Source organism: Juglans microcarpa x Juglans regia, chromosome 5D (genome assembly GCF_004785595.1).
Source record: "Juglans microcarpa x Juglans regia isolate MS1-56 chromosome 5D, Jm3101_v1.0, whole genome shotgun sequence".
In the NCBI taxonomy this organism is placed as follows: Eukaryota; Viridiplantae; Streptophyta; class Magnoliopsida; order Fagales; family Juglandaceae; genus Juglans; species Juglans microcarpa x Juglans regia.
Window position 1 is genome coordinate 25,222,613 of NC_054602.1, and position 16,214 is coordinate 25,238,826.

At 34.7% G+C, this 16,214-nt stretch overlaps 1 protein-coding gene across 2 annotated transcripts in view; it reads right to left on the reverse strand.

The window, feature by feature from the left end:
• The window catches only part of LOC121266556 (TATA-binding protein-associated factor BTAF1), a 60,423-nt gene extending 48,021 nt beyond the window's left edge, over positions 1-12,402 (reverse strand). The window contains exons 1-5 of one of the 2 annotated variants that reach the window (XM_041170422.1): positions 12,060-12,402; positions 10,168-10,348; positions 9,921-10,015; positions 5,205-5,419; positions 4,995-5,049 (exon numbers count right to left, since the gene is read on the reverse strand). In XM_041170422.1, coding sequence (XP_041026356.1) covers positions 4,995-5,049; positions 5,205-5,419; positions 9,921-10,015; positions 10,168-10,216 — 414 coding nt within the window. In that variant the 5' untranslated portion in view covers positions 10,217-10,348; positions 12,060-12,402. Of the gene's footprint in view, positions 1-4,994; positions 5,050-5,204; positions 5,420-9,920; positions 10,016-10,167; positions 10,349-12,059 lie in introns of those variants that run through there. The other variant, XM_041170423.1, reaches the window with a different exon arrangement.
• Positions 12,403-16,214: the final 3,812 nt, after the last annotated feature.

Below are 16,214 nucleotides of genomic sequence, written 5' to 3' on the forward strand. Positions count from 1 at the left end.
TTGGTTTGGAAATATTTTGATTATGTATGAATAGAGAATTTTTTGTTGTTGAATATTTTGGTTTGGAAATATTTTGATTATGTATGAACAAAGAATTTTTTTTCTGCTCAATATTTTCGTTTGGAAATGTTGCTGTTGAATATTTTGGTTTGGAAATATTTTGATTATGTATGAAATATTGCTGTTTAATATTGAATGTTGGGAACTTGGGGCTGTTTTTGAATGTGAATTTGCATAGTTGGGGCTGTTTTTGTATGATTAGCCATGCTCCTTTGTTTGTGTGTTGTGTTTTAGTTTTTAAATCATGAATGTTGAAGGCACAAGCACTTCTACATCCACCTCTACATCTTGTCCAGAAGAACTACAACAGCCTATCAAGGCTCCCATAATCGAAGAGTCTAGTAAATCATTAGACTCTTCAGTAGGCACTCCTACTACCTTTCGTTCTACACCCCGCTCTCCACCGACTGGTAGAAACCACAAGAGTAGGTCTGAGATATGGGATCACTTCACAAGAGTGTCTGATTGTGATCCCAAAGAACCTACAACAATTTGTAACCATTGTGGGAGGTTGTACAAATGTCATCCCAAAAGGTAGGGCACTTCAGCCATGAGACCACACATCCACCTTGCCCTAAAAGCTGTAAGAGTAGATTGGACAAGGGACAACAATTCTTGGTCCTGGAGGCAAGAGTTGAAAGAGGGGAAGGAAAGAAGAATCTAGAGATGACCAAATATAATGAGAAAAAAAAAATTTCGGGCTTCCCTTGCTAGGATGGTGATAGTGGATGACTCATCTTTTAGGGCTGTTAAGGGCCAAGAGTTTCGGGACTACACAAAATCCCTTGATTCTAGCTTTCCTATTCCTTCTCGTAAGTAATGAGGGATTGTATGAGGCTATTCTTGAGAGAGAATAATAGCTTGAAAAAAATATTTTTGATAACCAAACAAAGAGTGTGTTTGACCACCGACACTTGAACTTCTGTCCAAAACATTAATAATGTGTGTCACGACTCACTTTATTGATATTTATGCTTGAATAGTTTTTCTAACAATAGTAATTGACGCTTGAGTTTAATGGCCTTTAGAATGAAAGAAAAGTATGATAAATATAGGGGGATTTTCAAAAGATAAACAGGTTGTTTATTGCTACCATTATTGAGCCATGGTACAAATTGGTTACTTAAGCATATTAGTTCAATCACACATTGGGCAATGAGGGGTGAGGAATTAGTTGTACTCCTTAAGAGGGATATGAAACTCTTGTATGAATAGTATGTTATATTTGGTGGTGGGTGTGCAAGTGGGTCTAAGGCCTCATTTGGTTATCCAAATGAGATGAAAATTAAAAGTTGAATAAAATATTGTTAGAATATTATTTTTATTTTGAAATTTGAAAAAGTTGAATTATTTTTTGGATTTTATTTAGGACATTGGGAAAATTGTAATGATTAAATAAGAAGAGATAAGATGGTTTGTGAAAACAAACCAAGCCCAAACTATGTCTCATACTTGTAATGAGGGTAATACAACAATGAGGAGTAGTTGTACAATTGATCCCTTGGCCTTTTTGAGAAACTTCCACAAAGAACAAAAATTAGCAACCTTGATGGACTGTAAGTCGGAGCTAGAACATTATTTGTTGGAGGATGTTGAGGTTCCTACGGAGAGTTTCAACATTTTAATTTGGTAGAGGGTCAACTCCACCAACTATTCGGTTCTTGCTCTAATAGCAAGAGATATCTAGGTCATTCTGATCACCACTGTAGCATTTGAGTGAGCATTTAGCACAGAAAGCCATGTCTTGAATCCATTTCGGAGTTCTTTGGCTCCTAGAACTATAGAGGCTCTTGTGTGTGCGCAAAACTGATTGAAATCCACTTCTTCGGATACAATTGATGATGCGGACAGCTATAAGTTAGACTCAGATAATATATTTAGAGACTTTTTTTTAGTTTTTGTGATAATAATTTCTTATATTTTAACATCTTAATGTAGAATTAAGCACCAATATGGCGAGTATACTACATGAAAATGATTGAGATTTGAGGTGCATTTGTGTAATTGTGTAACTATTGTTTGTTCAATTTTGTTTCATTATTTTTATAAATTCATGTGGACCTATCTTATTTCCTTACTAATCTCTCTTTTTCTTTAGGCCTGACTTGGAATGGCACTCGGAGTTTGGCTTTCTTTTTTTGAAAATTTGGAATGGGTACTTATTTCTTTTGTTGTTGGTTTTCTTTCATTGTTGGAATGGCCCAATGGGAACTTAGAAAATGTTGGTTTGTTGTTGTAGTTGGGAAGAAAAAACCGAATTATTGCTGCTGGTTGTGTTTCAGCAGTGTGGTGTTGGGTTCATAATTGGTTGATCTTAGAAAATGTTGGTTTGTTGTTGTAGTTGGGAAGAAAAAACTGAGTTATTGCTGCTGGTCTTGTTTCAGCAGTGTGTTGCTGGGTTGGAAATTGGATGATCTTAGAAAATGTTTTGGTATGTTGTTGTAGTTGGGAAGAAAAAACCGATTTATCGCTGCTGGTTGTGTTTCAGCAGTGTGTTGTTGGTTGGTAATTGGATGATGGATGACGGGTTGGTTGGATAATTTGTAGGGCTGGTTGTGTTTCAGCACAACTTGGAATGGGAAGAAGCCCCCAATATTTTGTTTTGTTTGTTGTTGGAATGAGAGCATGTAATTGATTTTAATTTGTGTTGTTGCTTGTTTAGTTGGGAATAAGTAACAACTTTTGGTGACGGGCAGTGTTTCAGCAGTTTTGGACCTCTGGTTATGTAACTTAAGTTTTAGTTTTGGCTTGTATTAAATTAGCAGTGAATGATTTAAGTGCCGTTTAGATACTGAGTTGAAATGAGATGAGTTGAGATGAAAGTTGAATAAAATATTGTTAGAATATTTTTTTTTTTTATGTCGGGGAACCTCTCCAAGGCAGGGCCCTTAGGACCCACCCCTGCAGAGTAAATCCCGATCCTATGCACCACACCCTCGGAAGTTTCCCTACACGAAATTGGTTAAATTGCTGGCTGGCCCCAAATGATTGTTTGCACCCATCAGGTATTGAACCTTGGACCTTGAAGGGAGTGATACCCCAAGACTAAGGCCTTCACCTCTTGGGCTAACCCCTTGGGGTTTGTTAGAATATTATTTTTCAATATTATTATTGTTTTGAGATTTGAATTGTTTATTATATTTTGCGTGAAAATTTGATAAAGTTGTAATGATGAGATGAGATGAAACACTTCTTGTATCCAAACAGGGTCTTAATTTTTTTTTATTTCAGTTTTAGCTTGTAAGTCATAGTATATCAGCATTGATAAGTTGTAGTTTTGGTTATGTTTTTTTTAACTTGTAGTGAAATGATTTAGTTTTACAGTTTTGGTTATGTTTTTAGTAAAACTGAAGTAAACTAGTGAATGATTTAGTTCATTTTTAATTTTTTAAAAAACAGAGATTTGAGAGCCCACAAAAAATTCTGTTTTAAAAAATGGGCTAAATATGAAGCTAAAAAACCCAAATCCGACTCAGTTCCAATTCCGCTCTGACAAGTTGGAGTCAGATCGGAGGATACACAAGACAGAGTAGGAGTCAGAGGTCGGATTTGACCTCCAACAAAGTCAGAGTCGGTGTCGGAGGTAGGGCATTCCGACTCCGACTTGGTGAATGCTAAGCCCTAGGGGAGCATACCATGACCCATTTTACTAAGTGAAATTTAAACTTATCATTCATCCCCCCCCCCAAAAAAAAAAATGCACTAAAGCTTCGCCAAGTAGGTTGGCAAGTTGGAAATGGTACTTTTGATTAAAGTGACCCTACCACCTCTAGATAGATACATCCTCTTCCAACTAGTCAATTTCCTCTCCACTGTTTCGTACACCATCCCAAATAGGTTCTGATTTGAACGAGGCACCCAAAGGACGGCACAAATATTGCATCGGTAGCTGAGATATCTTACAATCAAGAATGTAAGCCATGTTCTCGACATTCAGAACATCCCCCACTGAGACTACTTCTGATTTAGCCAAGTTTACCTTCAACCCCAAAGCAGCTTCAAAGCATAAAAGGAGTGCTCCCAAAGCTCGCATTTGATCATGGTTGTCCCCATAAAAGATTAGGGTATCATCAGCAAATAAAAGATAAGATATGTGAAGCGATCCATAATTGGCCTCCCCCACTGAGAATCCAAATAAGAATCTGCCCTCCACTACAACTGAAATCATCTTACTGAAAGCTTTCATTACAAAAACAAAGAGTAACAGAGATAAAGGGTCACCTTGTCTCAAGCCTCGTGAGTTTTTAAAAAAGAACATAGCAATTCTTAACACTGAAATATCTATGATGTAAATAAAAGAACACATTTTAGAATGAATAAAAAGCCTGATGAAGGCAACAAACCAGACAAGTCCTAATTTCGACACGGCCAAAAGCTTAATCATTTCTTCCAATCCTCCCAAGATGTGAAAGATGATTGTCCACTTCATTGATTGCATAGAATAAAAATGCACAAACATCACGACCTATGATAACAATCATTCGGAGTATCCAACAAGGAATCAAAAGAGAGTAACTAGAAATCTCCTTCCACTCCTAACGCAATTCAGGAAAAAAGAGACTTCGACTTAAGCAGAGAAAAGCTCGTGGCATAAGGTTCTGGAAATTTTAAAGGGTCTATGTTGCAATTTCTAAATAATGGTCTGCACACCATACTATTCATAAGGAAGGACACCTATTCATGTTCCAATCTTCTTTACTATTGACATCCCCAATATGAAGATGTATATTAAAAATTAAACAAAACAAATTTAAATAAAAAACTCATTATTTGACATGATATTGTTGTTTCTAAGTAGAAATTGCATGATCATAAGATCCATGATAAAGAACTATTAATGCCTACCTATGATCCTTGATGGAAATATAAAAGGGTGATGCAAAAACAAATCTCCTGGAAATAATATTACTTATCAAAATATAAAACATATATACCTGTCCCCCAGATGCCAATAAAGCACCAAACTCAAGCACCTTGTTGATATCAAAGCTGTTGTAGTTCAAAAAAAAAAAATGTACAAATAAGCAAACAAGCAGTAATATTTATGGTCCAGTAATGCAGCCAAAGAGACTCATATAATTGTATAGAGATATCAAAAATACAATCCATGAAGTCGTAAAGAGAAATGGAAAATACAAAAGCACCTTTTTAACGAAGAGATTGCATGTTTAGAATGAAAATAAGACAATGTCAGCAAATCTTCACCAACAGCAGAGATCCCAGCCTCGGACATCTTTTTCTCAACCCAAGCAAAAAGTTCAGTCAAGGAAGTATGCTTAACACTCTGAGAAATAGCCCCAATGGCATGAGCAGCAGCAACCCTTGTATCCCAATTCTTGCTATGAAGATATTGAAAAACCTGCAGTAACGGGTCACTAGGATTATTATAAATGATACATCAAGGTGTGGTTTGGATAGTGAGATGAGATGAGATATTTTAGATTAAAGTTGAAAGTTGAATAAAATATTGTTAGAATATTATTTTTTAATATTATTATTGTTTTGGATTTGAAAAAATTGAATTGGGATTTGAAAAAGTTGAATTGTTTATTATGTTTTGTGTGAAAATTTGAAAAAATTGTAATGATGAGATGGCTTCTAAATCCAAACAGCTCCTAAAACACCACAAAATAATCTATTAGAAAAATCCCATAAGAACAAACGTAATAGGCCAACTGCCGCAAAATAGAATCAAAGCTTCAATTGAATTTTTTTTTATAGGTAAAGCTTTAATTGAAAATAAAAAGTGGATAAAAAAAATAAAACTTAAACCAGTATTCAATGCTCACCGATTTGATTTATAGCCTTAATCTGCTATAAAAACTTTAAAAACAGCTGTCACACCCGTGCCCTAAATCTTAGGGTTAGGATAGGATATAGGAAATTTAAGCCCATGGGTCTACAATTCTAGCCCAAGTGATTTGGGGGGCTAATTCTTGGCCCATTCTTGAATGTGGACTGCCAAGATCGGGATTAAATAGAGATCCTTGCAAACCCTTATTTTTAGTGCAAGAAGCCTTGCGCCTTGCTCTTCCAAAAGTTCCTCCTATGAAAGTGGTTATTCTCTTAATTAGTGATGACCCTATAGAATGAATCTCCCTCTCTTAGGGACTCCATGACATCTTATCTATTTCTTGATTCCTTATTCAGTAGGATACAATAAGCTGAAGAAATCAGTAAGGACCCTCATGGTCCCCCCAAGTAATTGAACGTTCCACTGAGCAGAACCACCCAATCCACTAGGAACCCAAATTCACTAGGAAAAGCCAAGAAATCCTAGAATACTAACCAGGCCAAGACTCCCCACTACTAGGAATCACAGCACAACTAGGAATCCTACTGCTCTAAGGGAACATAGATAGATATACTTAACTGCTGCCACCACAACCTCTCGGAGGCCTAATCCAACTAGGAAATGAAGCCTAATCCATGAGGATTCAATTACACAGCTGAGACTTCTAAACAATGGGAATCCCAACTCTACAAGGAACCAAATCATAGAAAACATAGAGACTAATTCAGCTGCTGCCAGGGTTCCCCACCACCTCCAGGAGTCCTAGTCCTACAAGAAAACAAAATTCCAGCAACTTAGAACACCTCCCCAAACACCCCTAATATCAACTGCTTCAAGAATTCCAAACCAGCTAGGACACTCAGCACCTTTACGACTCCAAATCCTAGTAACCCTTAAATTACAAAATACAGGAGACTAAACATAGCCAGCTTTGTCACCACTTCCAGCAACACTATTGACTCCTAATTCCACATCATCGAACCCTAAGCATAATTTCAGATTTCAGCCCCAGCATACCTCAGTCCGCCCCAGCCATAAATTAAAGCAAGACCAGAGTTTTAACTATCGATTACTGCCTGCCGCCCCTTCCTCTTCAACCTTCAAGTCAAAAAATCAAACAAAAACTCCACGATTATGTAAAAAGGGACAACTCCATGTGATAGTGTTCTTTGTTGAATTTCATGGAATAAGAGTGTGTGTGTGTCCACGTATCCTATGGTCTAAACCATATTAGCACGAGCACGGAAGAGAAAAGGAAAAATGTTTGTTACAAAAACTGCATACCGAGACCCTTGATTGCATGACACACTTGTTGTCAACACTGGACAGCAGCACATCCACCACAATGAAGGACTCCCAAAGCCTCCTAAAACTCCGATTCCTTCCAAGAATTTGTAATCCTCGAAAGGAAAATGTCCTCAGGAACCAATTTACAACAAAGATGTCACCTTAGGAAACTCAGACCAGCACGTATTTCTTAGTTTGAAAAGATGAAAGTTAGACTGAAATTGACATAATGATGTATATGTAGGTGATTGTTCATGTGATTGTGATTGTTTGCATAAGACTAGGGGTAAGTAACCATGATCATACTCTTCTTTCCATTTATGTAAACAAAAATGCTCACAAGATGTGTTATGATAAATGAGGATGACGAATGATGGATGATGGGACAGATGGCAATGCCAGAATGGCTCACAAGATTTGTGCCTAACGCTTTCCATCTCCTTTTTTAGGGGATTCCTACCTGCACTCATCGGTGGAATCATGATCACCAACCCATGTGCACAAGGGTAATTCTATGAATGTTAATTGTTGTATGTAATGTGATGTATGAAAGATGTTTACGTTACGCATGATGGCTAAAGGTAGTTACGTGAATGCGTATTGAGTATTCGACTCACTATTTGTTTTTATGTGTCAATTGTCCAAGTGAAAAAGTATATGATGATGAGTCTGCAAGTCTAGAGTAGCTTCAAGAGACTTGAGGCCCTGTTTGGATACAAAAGTCCCCCAAACTCAACTTAACTCATCTCATCTAATCATTACAATTTTTTCAAATTTTCACACAAAATATAATAAACAATTCAACTTTTTCAAATCTCAAAACAATAATAATATTAAAAAATAATATTCTAATAATATTTTATTTAACTCATCTAAAACCATCTCATCTCACTATCCAAACGAGCCCTTAAGGGCCTCAACAACCATAGAACTTAAGTCAAGATGATGGTAAGCATAATCCACCAAAAAGGTTCCATTGCATCTAGTACATGAGTGTCATGCTAAACATGAGTGAATGATGTGACTTTTCATGAATAAAAGCATTTGTTCTTTGAAGTTTAGCTTTAAGTAAAAAGGTTTGATAGTAATAGATATGAATCTTTTTACTCGGTCTAAAGGAAGTGTTGAGGTTGAGGATGCTAGAGATTAAGGTAAGTAGATATGATCATAGCTTTATTTCTTAAATATTCAATTAAACGTTTGTCAAAATTCTTTCATTTATTAAAATGTTATGTAACCTTCCTTGGTAACCCTTTTTATGCACCCTGTATTCTATGAAATAGAGGGTTAACGCAAACATGTGCATCCCTCCACTATACTTTTGACGTCAATATGCTATGTTGTAACTGCTTGATGATGAAGGAAAGAAATAAAGGCAAGGAAGAAAAAAGAAGAAAAAGTAAAGAATGGAAAGGAAACTGATATGACTGTAAGAATGACTCTAAATAAGTTATAAATATTTCCTAGCCTTATGACTAATGAGAAGCAATGCTAAAAGAGCATGAGGGGCAGATTGCAAGTCGTTTTCTACTATCTGCCAGAAATGACTCCCCCGGGCGCATCTAGTTTAACGAGTGATGTCCATATCCTTGACACAGTTCAACCTGTGGCCATGGACATGCAACCGTGATCCTTGAGATTGCCAACCATTACGCACAGCGAGTAAACGTGAGTTGGCCTCTCAAAGATTGAAGGAAAACCATTGGTGATGTTTAAATGTTTTTCAAGTGTACAAATGTTATTTAAAATCAAAAAATCATTTGTTACCTTGTTCACTGTGAGATGTATTTACTTACCACTTATTCAAGTCAATTTGAATTTACGTTTAAAATTTCCCAGATTATATTAGGGATGAAGGTGCAGGTTAAACTTAGGGAATGCTTGGGGAATGAGATGAGATAAGAAATCTGTAAATAGTAATAAAATAATTTGTGAATAGTAGTGAAATGGTTTGAATTATGATGTTTTATGGAGTTTTGGGCAAGGAAAGAGAAAAAGTTAAAATCAAAATATTATAAAGTTAAAATATTATCAAAATATAATTTTTTAAGATTATTTTTGTTTTGGGATTTGAAAAAATTGAATTGTTTTATTCTCTCTCCTTTCCCAAAACCCAATAAAAATTTCTCTACTATAATTTCTCTCTCCTTTCCCAAAACCTACTAAAAATCTTAATTCAAACTATTTCACCACTATTCACAAGCAATCTCACTACCATTCATAGATTTCTCATCTCATCTCATCTGACTATCCGAAAGAGGCTTAATTGAACTCATAGCCAACCATCCGTACACGTAAAAACATACAAAACACTTTGATAAGAATGCAAATTTTATTGAAGGTGAAGAAGGGCACAACCCAAGTACACAGGAATAAACACATACAGTAGTATAGCTGCGCGAAATCATCACGTATGGTTCTCTCTAGGGTTTTCTTTTTGAGTCCACTTTTCCCACCTGAGCCATATTATCCGTGAGGCATTTCCCTTTGCCATTGGATCTGTCATTTCCTTAATTTTCTTTGGAGATTAATTGGAAGATTTCAGCTCCATTGATATGCTTTTAGTGTCTCACTCTATGGCGGGGAACAGTTACTACTATTCTTTCAATATTATTACTTATAAAAAAAAAAAAAAAAACCATACAACACACTACTTTTTTTTTATTGGCACCAGGTGTCCAGGAACATATACAGCACACACTACTTATAATACTAAGACAAGAAAATAATCATTAACATTTCAACAAAAAAACATACAAACCAGAGCAATACTACCTACCTTTTTCAGAAGAGAGGTCAAGTCTTGAGGATGTGATTTGGCAATATCCCCTATCTGACGAGCAGCTGTAAATCTTGTTGCTTGTGTGGAACCAGCTTTTAGGTTTTCATCAAAGAAAAATCCATTTCATCAACCATTTTAAGATTTTTACCCAAAACACAAGTATTTACATCACAGAATGAGGAAATAGTGTGTAAGATAAGAGCCATCAATCATTAAACTGAGATGAATACGTAAAGGAGGATACCATCCAAAAGAGTGAGCAGGCGTTGAAGACGAGATGACTGCTGGGCCATTTTAAATCATTCCAGTAGTTTGCTGCTCACCTTAGCCTCTGGAATCTAAATATATATAGCACAACCATTAGAAGTACCGTCCCTTTAGTAGTACTAGTTGTTTGTACAGAGGCTAATGATCCTTTTCAATCCCTACAAGCCATCAGAATAACATAACAGTAAAAACATTACACACTTATACAAGTGAATGTGTATATATGCATCTAATAAAACAAGTAATTAAAATTCCCATCCTTTATTAGAAACTCTCACATCTAATCAAACAGTAAAATAAGATTTTCTTCTTATTTTTTGTATTTCAGGTTTCGTGTATTTTGGAAACTGAAAAAGAAAAATTTAAGGCACTGCCTGATTCAATATTTTTTATCCTGGAAAATAATCCTTTTATTTTGATGGTATTTTGCTACAAAATAGAAGCCAGAAAATTATATGTACATGTAGCTCTAGAACATCATTGGAGGTAAGATCAAAAGGGCTTCATTGAGCTTTTCATGATATAAACTCCGCCTTCAACTCAAGTTACTCTTTCGCCAAAGCATAAAAGCAGTTTTTTTTTTTCATTCTTACTTTCTTCATTAAGTAGACAAACACAATTTGTTAGCATTTCTACCTTTCTTCCAGGAACAACTATGACACCCAATCGTAATAGGAATGTCCCACTTCAAGCAAACTACTTTTAAAACTCCTTAGAACATCCTCAATGGATTAGCTAAAAGCTAAATCCATTGAGTATTTAGCTATTAGAAAGCAAAATATGCTCACAATGGATTATTTTTCAAATTTGAAGGTTACTGTACATACATCAAATACATATTTGATCAATTATTTCTCTCTTTCTTTCTATCACATATTTTATCACAATTGATATATTAATTTGAGTTAGTGATATATTAATTTAATTAGAATATGATTATTAATTAATATATAATAGGTAGAATAGTAAAATATGATAAAATAAAATAAATTAATAATTAAAAAAATTAAATATTTTTGAAATTATTAGTTACTCCTTACTATATAATAAATAAATGGATAATCCAATGTGGAGATTTGATGTGAATAACCAAAACCAAATTCATCTTATATTATTTTATTGTTACATAATGAAAAAATAGCTATTTCAATGTAGAGATTTATGTGAATAGAATAGCCAAAAGTTAAATTTCTCTTATATTCATTAAAAATGTCCTTTAGCTTTGGCTAATCCATTGAGGATGTTCTTAGAAAATTCTTATTGAACCAAAATCCATCATTTTTAACTCGAGCAACATTAAATCTTAGAGCCATCAATTCTCATTAATCCATTTTATAAAATGATTTTGCTCCTTTCTGGGAATGCTTACAAAATTTCAATATTGTAGTGTTACAATTTAGAATTTGTGAAGAACGTTGGAAAAAAAAAGGAAAGAGAAATAAAAAGTTCTGCTACGGAGCACACTGAGTTTTAACACACTGCCCAGCGTGTACATTGACATGTCTTTGGTGAAATAAAAAAAATATCCAAACCGGGGAGCCAAAAACGCACGAGATTTTTCCTTCCTTCTGTTTCAGAAGAATGAAAAAGCCCTAAGAGCAGCCAACAAAACTGTAAAACGAAGCTGTGCATTTCGTTCCCACCGACGTGAAGCAAAGCTGTGCATTTCGTGCCCCATTGATTGTGGAAAAGCTGTGCATTTCGTGTGCCCAAAAATCGATTTCACATAAAATGATCTCAGTTCAATCTAAATACAAGAGTTCACGAATGGGCAAATATATTCCCTCACAAATCAAGATCTATGGAAATCAAGTGGTTCAAATACTACTCAACGAGTATGAAAATAAAATTCAAAAGGGAGTTTTGTACCCAGATTACTCCAGACTGAAGAAGTCGCCGTCGAGTGATGGGTTGGTGGGGTTTGAGGAAATCGCCGTCTAGTGACCTAGCCTTGGAGTGATGGGTTTTTTTGGTTTGAAGAACGAAAGCCGTCGAGTGAGGAAGTCTCCGCCGAGTGATGGGTTGCGGCAAGCTGAAGGATTCGCCGTCGTCCAAACCTCGCCGTCGAACGGAGGCTGAGAGCAGCGCTTGTCGAACGGAGGGTGAGGAGCAGAGTTCTGTCTTGAGAAATGAAGAAGTTTGTCGAGGAAGGCTGGGTCACGACTCACGGGGAAGAGAAGATGCAACATTACAATTTATGGCCTTTTGGTCATTTCACGTACTGCCTCTGTGTTAAAAACCAACGCCTACGTTATTAAAAAAGAAAACAAAAAACAAAAAACGAACAAGGCCTACGAATAGAGATTTCCAACCGTCCCGTTTGTTGAAAGTGTTTCCTTATTCACACATTATTTTTTTTATTTTTATTTTTTATTTTATTTTAATTAATTAAATTATTCTACTCACTATTCATACGCTACATATTTAATAATAAGAAAAAAGGTAAATAAATTATATGTGATGTGTAGTTTAGGATAATGAATAGAATTTTTCTTATTGAAATGATCGATCATTATGATTTTTCCAAACAACCAAATAAAACATAAAAAATAATTCAATTTTTTTAAATTTAAAAAATATATATTTTAACAATATTTTAACTTTATAATATTTTATTCAATTTTTTCTCATTTTCTAAAATCTCATAAAATATCTCAACTCAAACCATTTAAATACTATTTATATATTATTTGATTACTATTCATAGATTTATCATCTCAACATCTAAACAACGTCTTAGGACTTGTTTGTTTTCGGAGATGAGATAAAATAAGTTTAGATTAAAGTTAAAAAGTTGAATAAAATATTATTAGAATATATATTTTAATATTATTTTTATTTTAAAATTTGAAAAAGTTGAATTGTTTATTTTATTTTATATTGGAAGTTGAAAAAGTTGTAATGATTAGGTGAGATAAGATGAGATGTTTTCTGAAAACAAACGAGACCTTAATATTTATTACTAGCCAACATATGCATTGTCTTGGCATGCTGTAGAATATTAACTATTTTAAGAAAAATTTTACGCATCATTCTCACACTACACACTACATATAAGTTTTTTATTTTTTTTATTTTTTTCTTTTAATAAGTATGCGGTGTATGGATGATGAGTAAAAGGAATCAATTAATTTATGAAGAATAAAAAAAATTAAAACAAGTATAGTATGTAATGCGTTGGATGATGAGTAGCAAAATTCATTTTTTAATAACAAATAGATAACTTTTATCAAATGATAATATAAATATGTTATGAAAGTTTCAAACTATCTTTATTTTTTTAATGAATACTAGCATTGTTTATAAATTTTATGAGATTTGTTTTCTTTTTTAAATCATTATTTTTTCGATTATCTTGATCTTGAATAATGTAGTCCCAAAGTATCCATAACATCATTTTGTTAATCTTCATAATAATGCAATATTAATAGTGAGCTGGCAAAAAATAGTAACCACCAGTTTTTTATAGTGTGGTATTTAGTTTTATTTTGTTTTGTTTGAATGATGTATTATTTTCATTCAAAATAATGTCCCGAATAAGTATTTGTGATATTGGATTTCTAAATAAACTGTTTACTTGACTCATTATTAATTGAAGTTCCATTTGAGATGTTATATATAATTGGGTAAAAGTCAATATAAAAATACAATTGAATGATTCATGTCATGAGTAGATGACAGATAAATTGAGAGCATCGTTTAGATTATGAAACTGAGTAATGTTAAATACAATCATGTAATGTGCAAATATCACGCGCTCATTTTAAAAAAGAATAGTGTCCACGATTAACAATTAATTTTTTCATGCGAGTTTTATATTTACTCTTTTTAAAAGAAAAAATACTTGCGCACTCCATGACTGTATTTAATATTATTCATAAACTATTTCATTCTTTTTTTTTTTCTTTTCGAGATTTTAGGTTTCCAGATCACATTTTCGGCAACGATTGCAAGACTATCGAAGTTTATCATTGCTCACACTAGAGAAATAGTCGTTGCAGCAGTTTGTGGCCTCAATGGTCATTTTGGCTGTAAAATTTTCTGAACGATTATATGCATTTTGATTTTGCTGTTCTCTCTTGCTTTGTTGTAGGCACCGCGTTTGCTTATGGCCAAACAAATAGTGGGAAAAACGATAGAATGCAAGGCTCCACATTGTATATTACTTTTTCAATATTATAAATTGATCATGGAATAATTTATTGGTAAAATAAATTATTTTTTGTACACATGCTTCATTTTATATAGGCATACAATTTTTAATGTATATTTTTAATGTATTTATATATTGACCAATTACTATATATAGATATATAATTGAATAGTTGTAATAATGATTATGTATAGTGCATGTCTAAATATAGGTCTATAAAATCCAATATAAATAACAGTTCATGCATTGCTTGAGTTATAGGCTTGTGAAAAGAATAATAGAATATCCTGTCAAATAAAGGATGAAAAGAAGAAGTCATCCAATGGTAGAGACTTCTTCTTCTTCTTCTTGTCTTCCAAAACAACTGATAAGCACTCAAGAGGCCTCACACCCTTTCACTATCTGACCTTAGAGCTAGCTTAGCAGCCATATGAGCAGCCTTGTTACTAGTTCTATGAGTAAAAGAAAGCTTCCATGAAGAGAATATGTTCATCATCTACTTAATGTCCTCTATTACTTGCCCCAACCATAAATTATCATCTACATTTTACTTAACAACATCAATGACAACCTTTGCATCACCTTCAAATTCCACCTAAGTGAAACTCAAGTCTTGGAACAGTTCCATAGCTCTTGGGAGAGCATTTCTTTATTCTAAAAATAGGGGATTGTCCGCAGAATATGCCTGGAGGAGCATCAACGCCAAGTGGTAGGCCAAAGACCTCTATGAAAGCCAAGGTCTATGTTATTACGCCAGGAGAGGTAGACCTGGAAGCAGATGAGACAGCAGGCGTGGGAGTAATTACTGGTAACCTTGGCTCGTAGATAGCTTGTGTTTGAGACTCCTTGAGTAATTATAGTTACCCAATTAGGTGAGGTTAAACTAAAGTAGTGCATGGTGTGTGCGTTGTTTTATTCTGGAGCATCAAGATCATTTATCTCTAGTAGTTGTGTGCAACGATGTGAACTTGAGGCAGAGCCAATGTCTCGAAAAGTATTAATAGCTATTCCAGACGGGAAGGTAATCCGAAGCACAAATGCAGTTAAGAATTGCCCGTTGGAGATCGCAAACTTGGTTTTGACTGCGAATCTGATTGTCTTTCATTTAATGGAATTTGATCTAATCTTTGGAATGGACTGGTTGTCAAGACACTATTCCAAGATAGACTGTCGAAGACGGGAAGTAGTATTTGATCTACCAACTAAAGAAAGAATATGTTATATGGGTGAGACTGTTCGGCTGGATCCATCACTAGTAACAATTGGACAAGTCAGGAAGGGTTTAATGATGAGGAACATAAGAGGCACCTAAGGATTGTGTTGGAGACATTGCAAGAACATCAACTATATGCCAAGCTTAGCAAGTGTGAGTTCTAACTCCAAGAAGTGAATTTTTTAGGACACGTCATTTCCAATAAGGAAGTGGCAGTAGACCCTGCTAAGATTGACGCTGTAATAGAGTGGCAAAGGCCAACTAGTGCCCATGAGGTACGTAGTTTGCTTGGATTAGCAAGATACTACCAAAGGTTTGTAAAAGGGTTTTCTAAACTTTCTAACCATTTGACGGCGCTTACAAGGAAGAATGTCAAGTATGTTTGGACTGAGGAATGTGAGAAGAGTTTTCAGGAGCTGAAGAAGAGACTAACCTCAGCACCTATGTTGGCTTTACCTGAGCCCCATAAGCCTTATGTAGTCTATAGTGACGCCTCTAAGATGGGATGAGGGTGTGTACTAATGCAAGAAGGAAGGTTCGTCGCTTATGCTTTGCGACAGCTCAAGGACCATGAATAGAATTACCCTACCCATGATTTGGAGTTGGCTGCGGTAGTTTTCATGCTAAAGATTTGGAGACATTATCTATATGAAGAGAA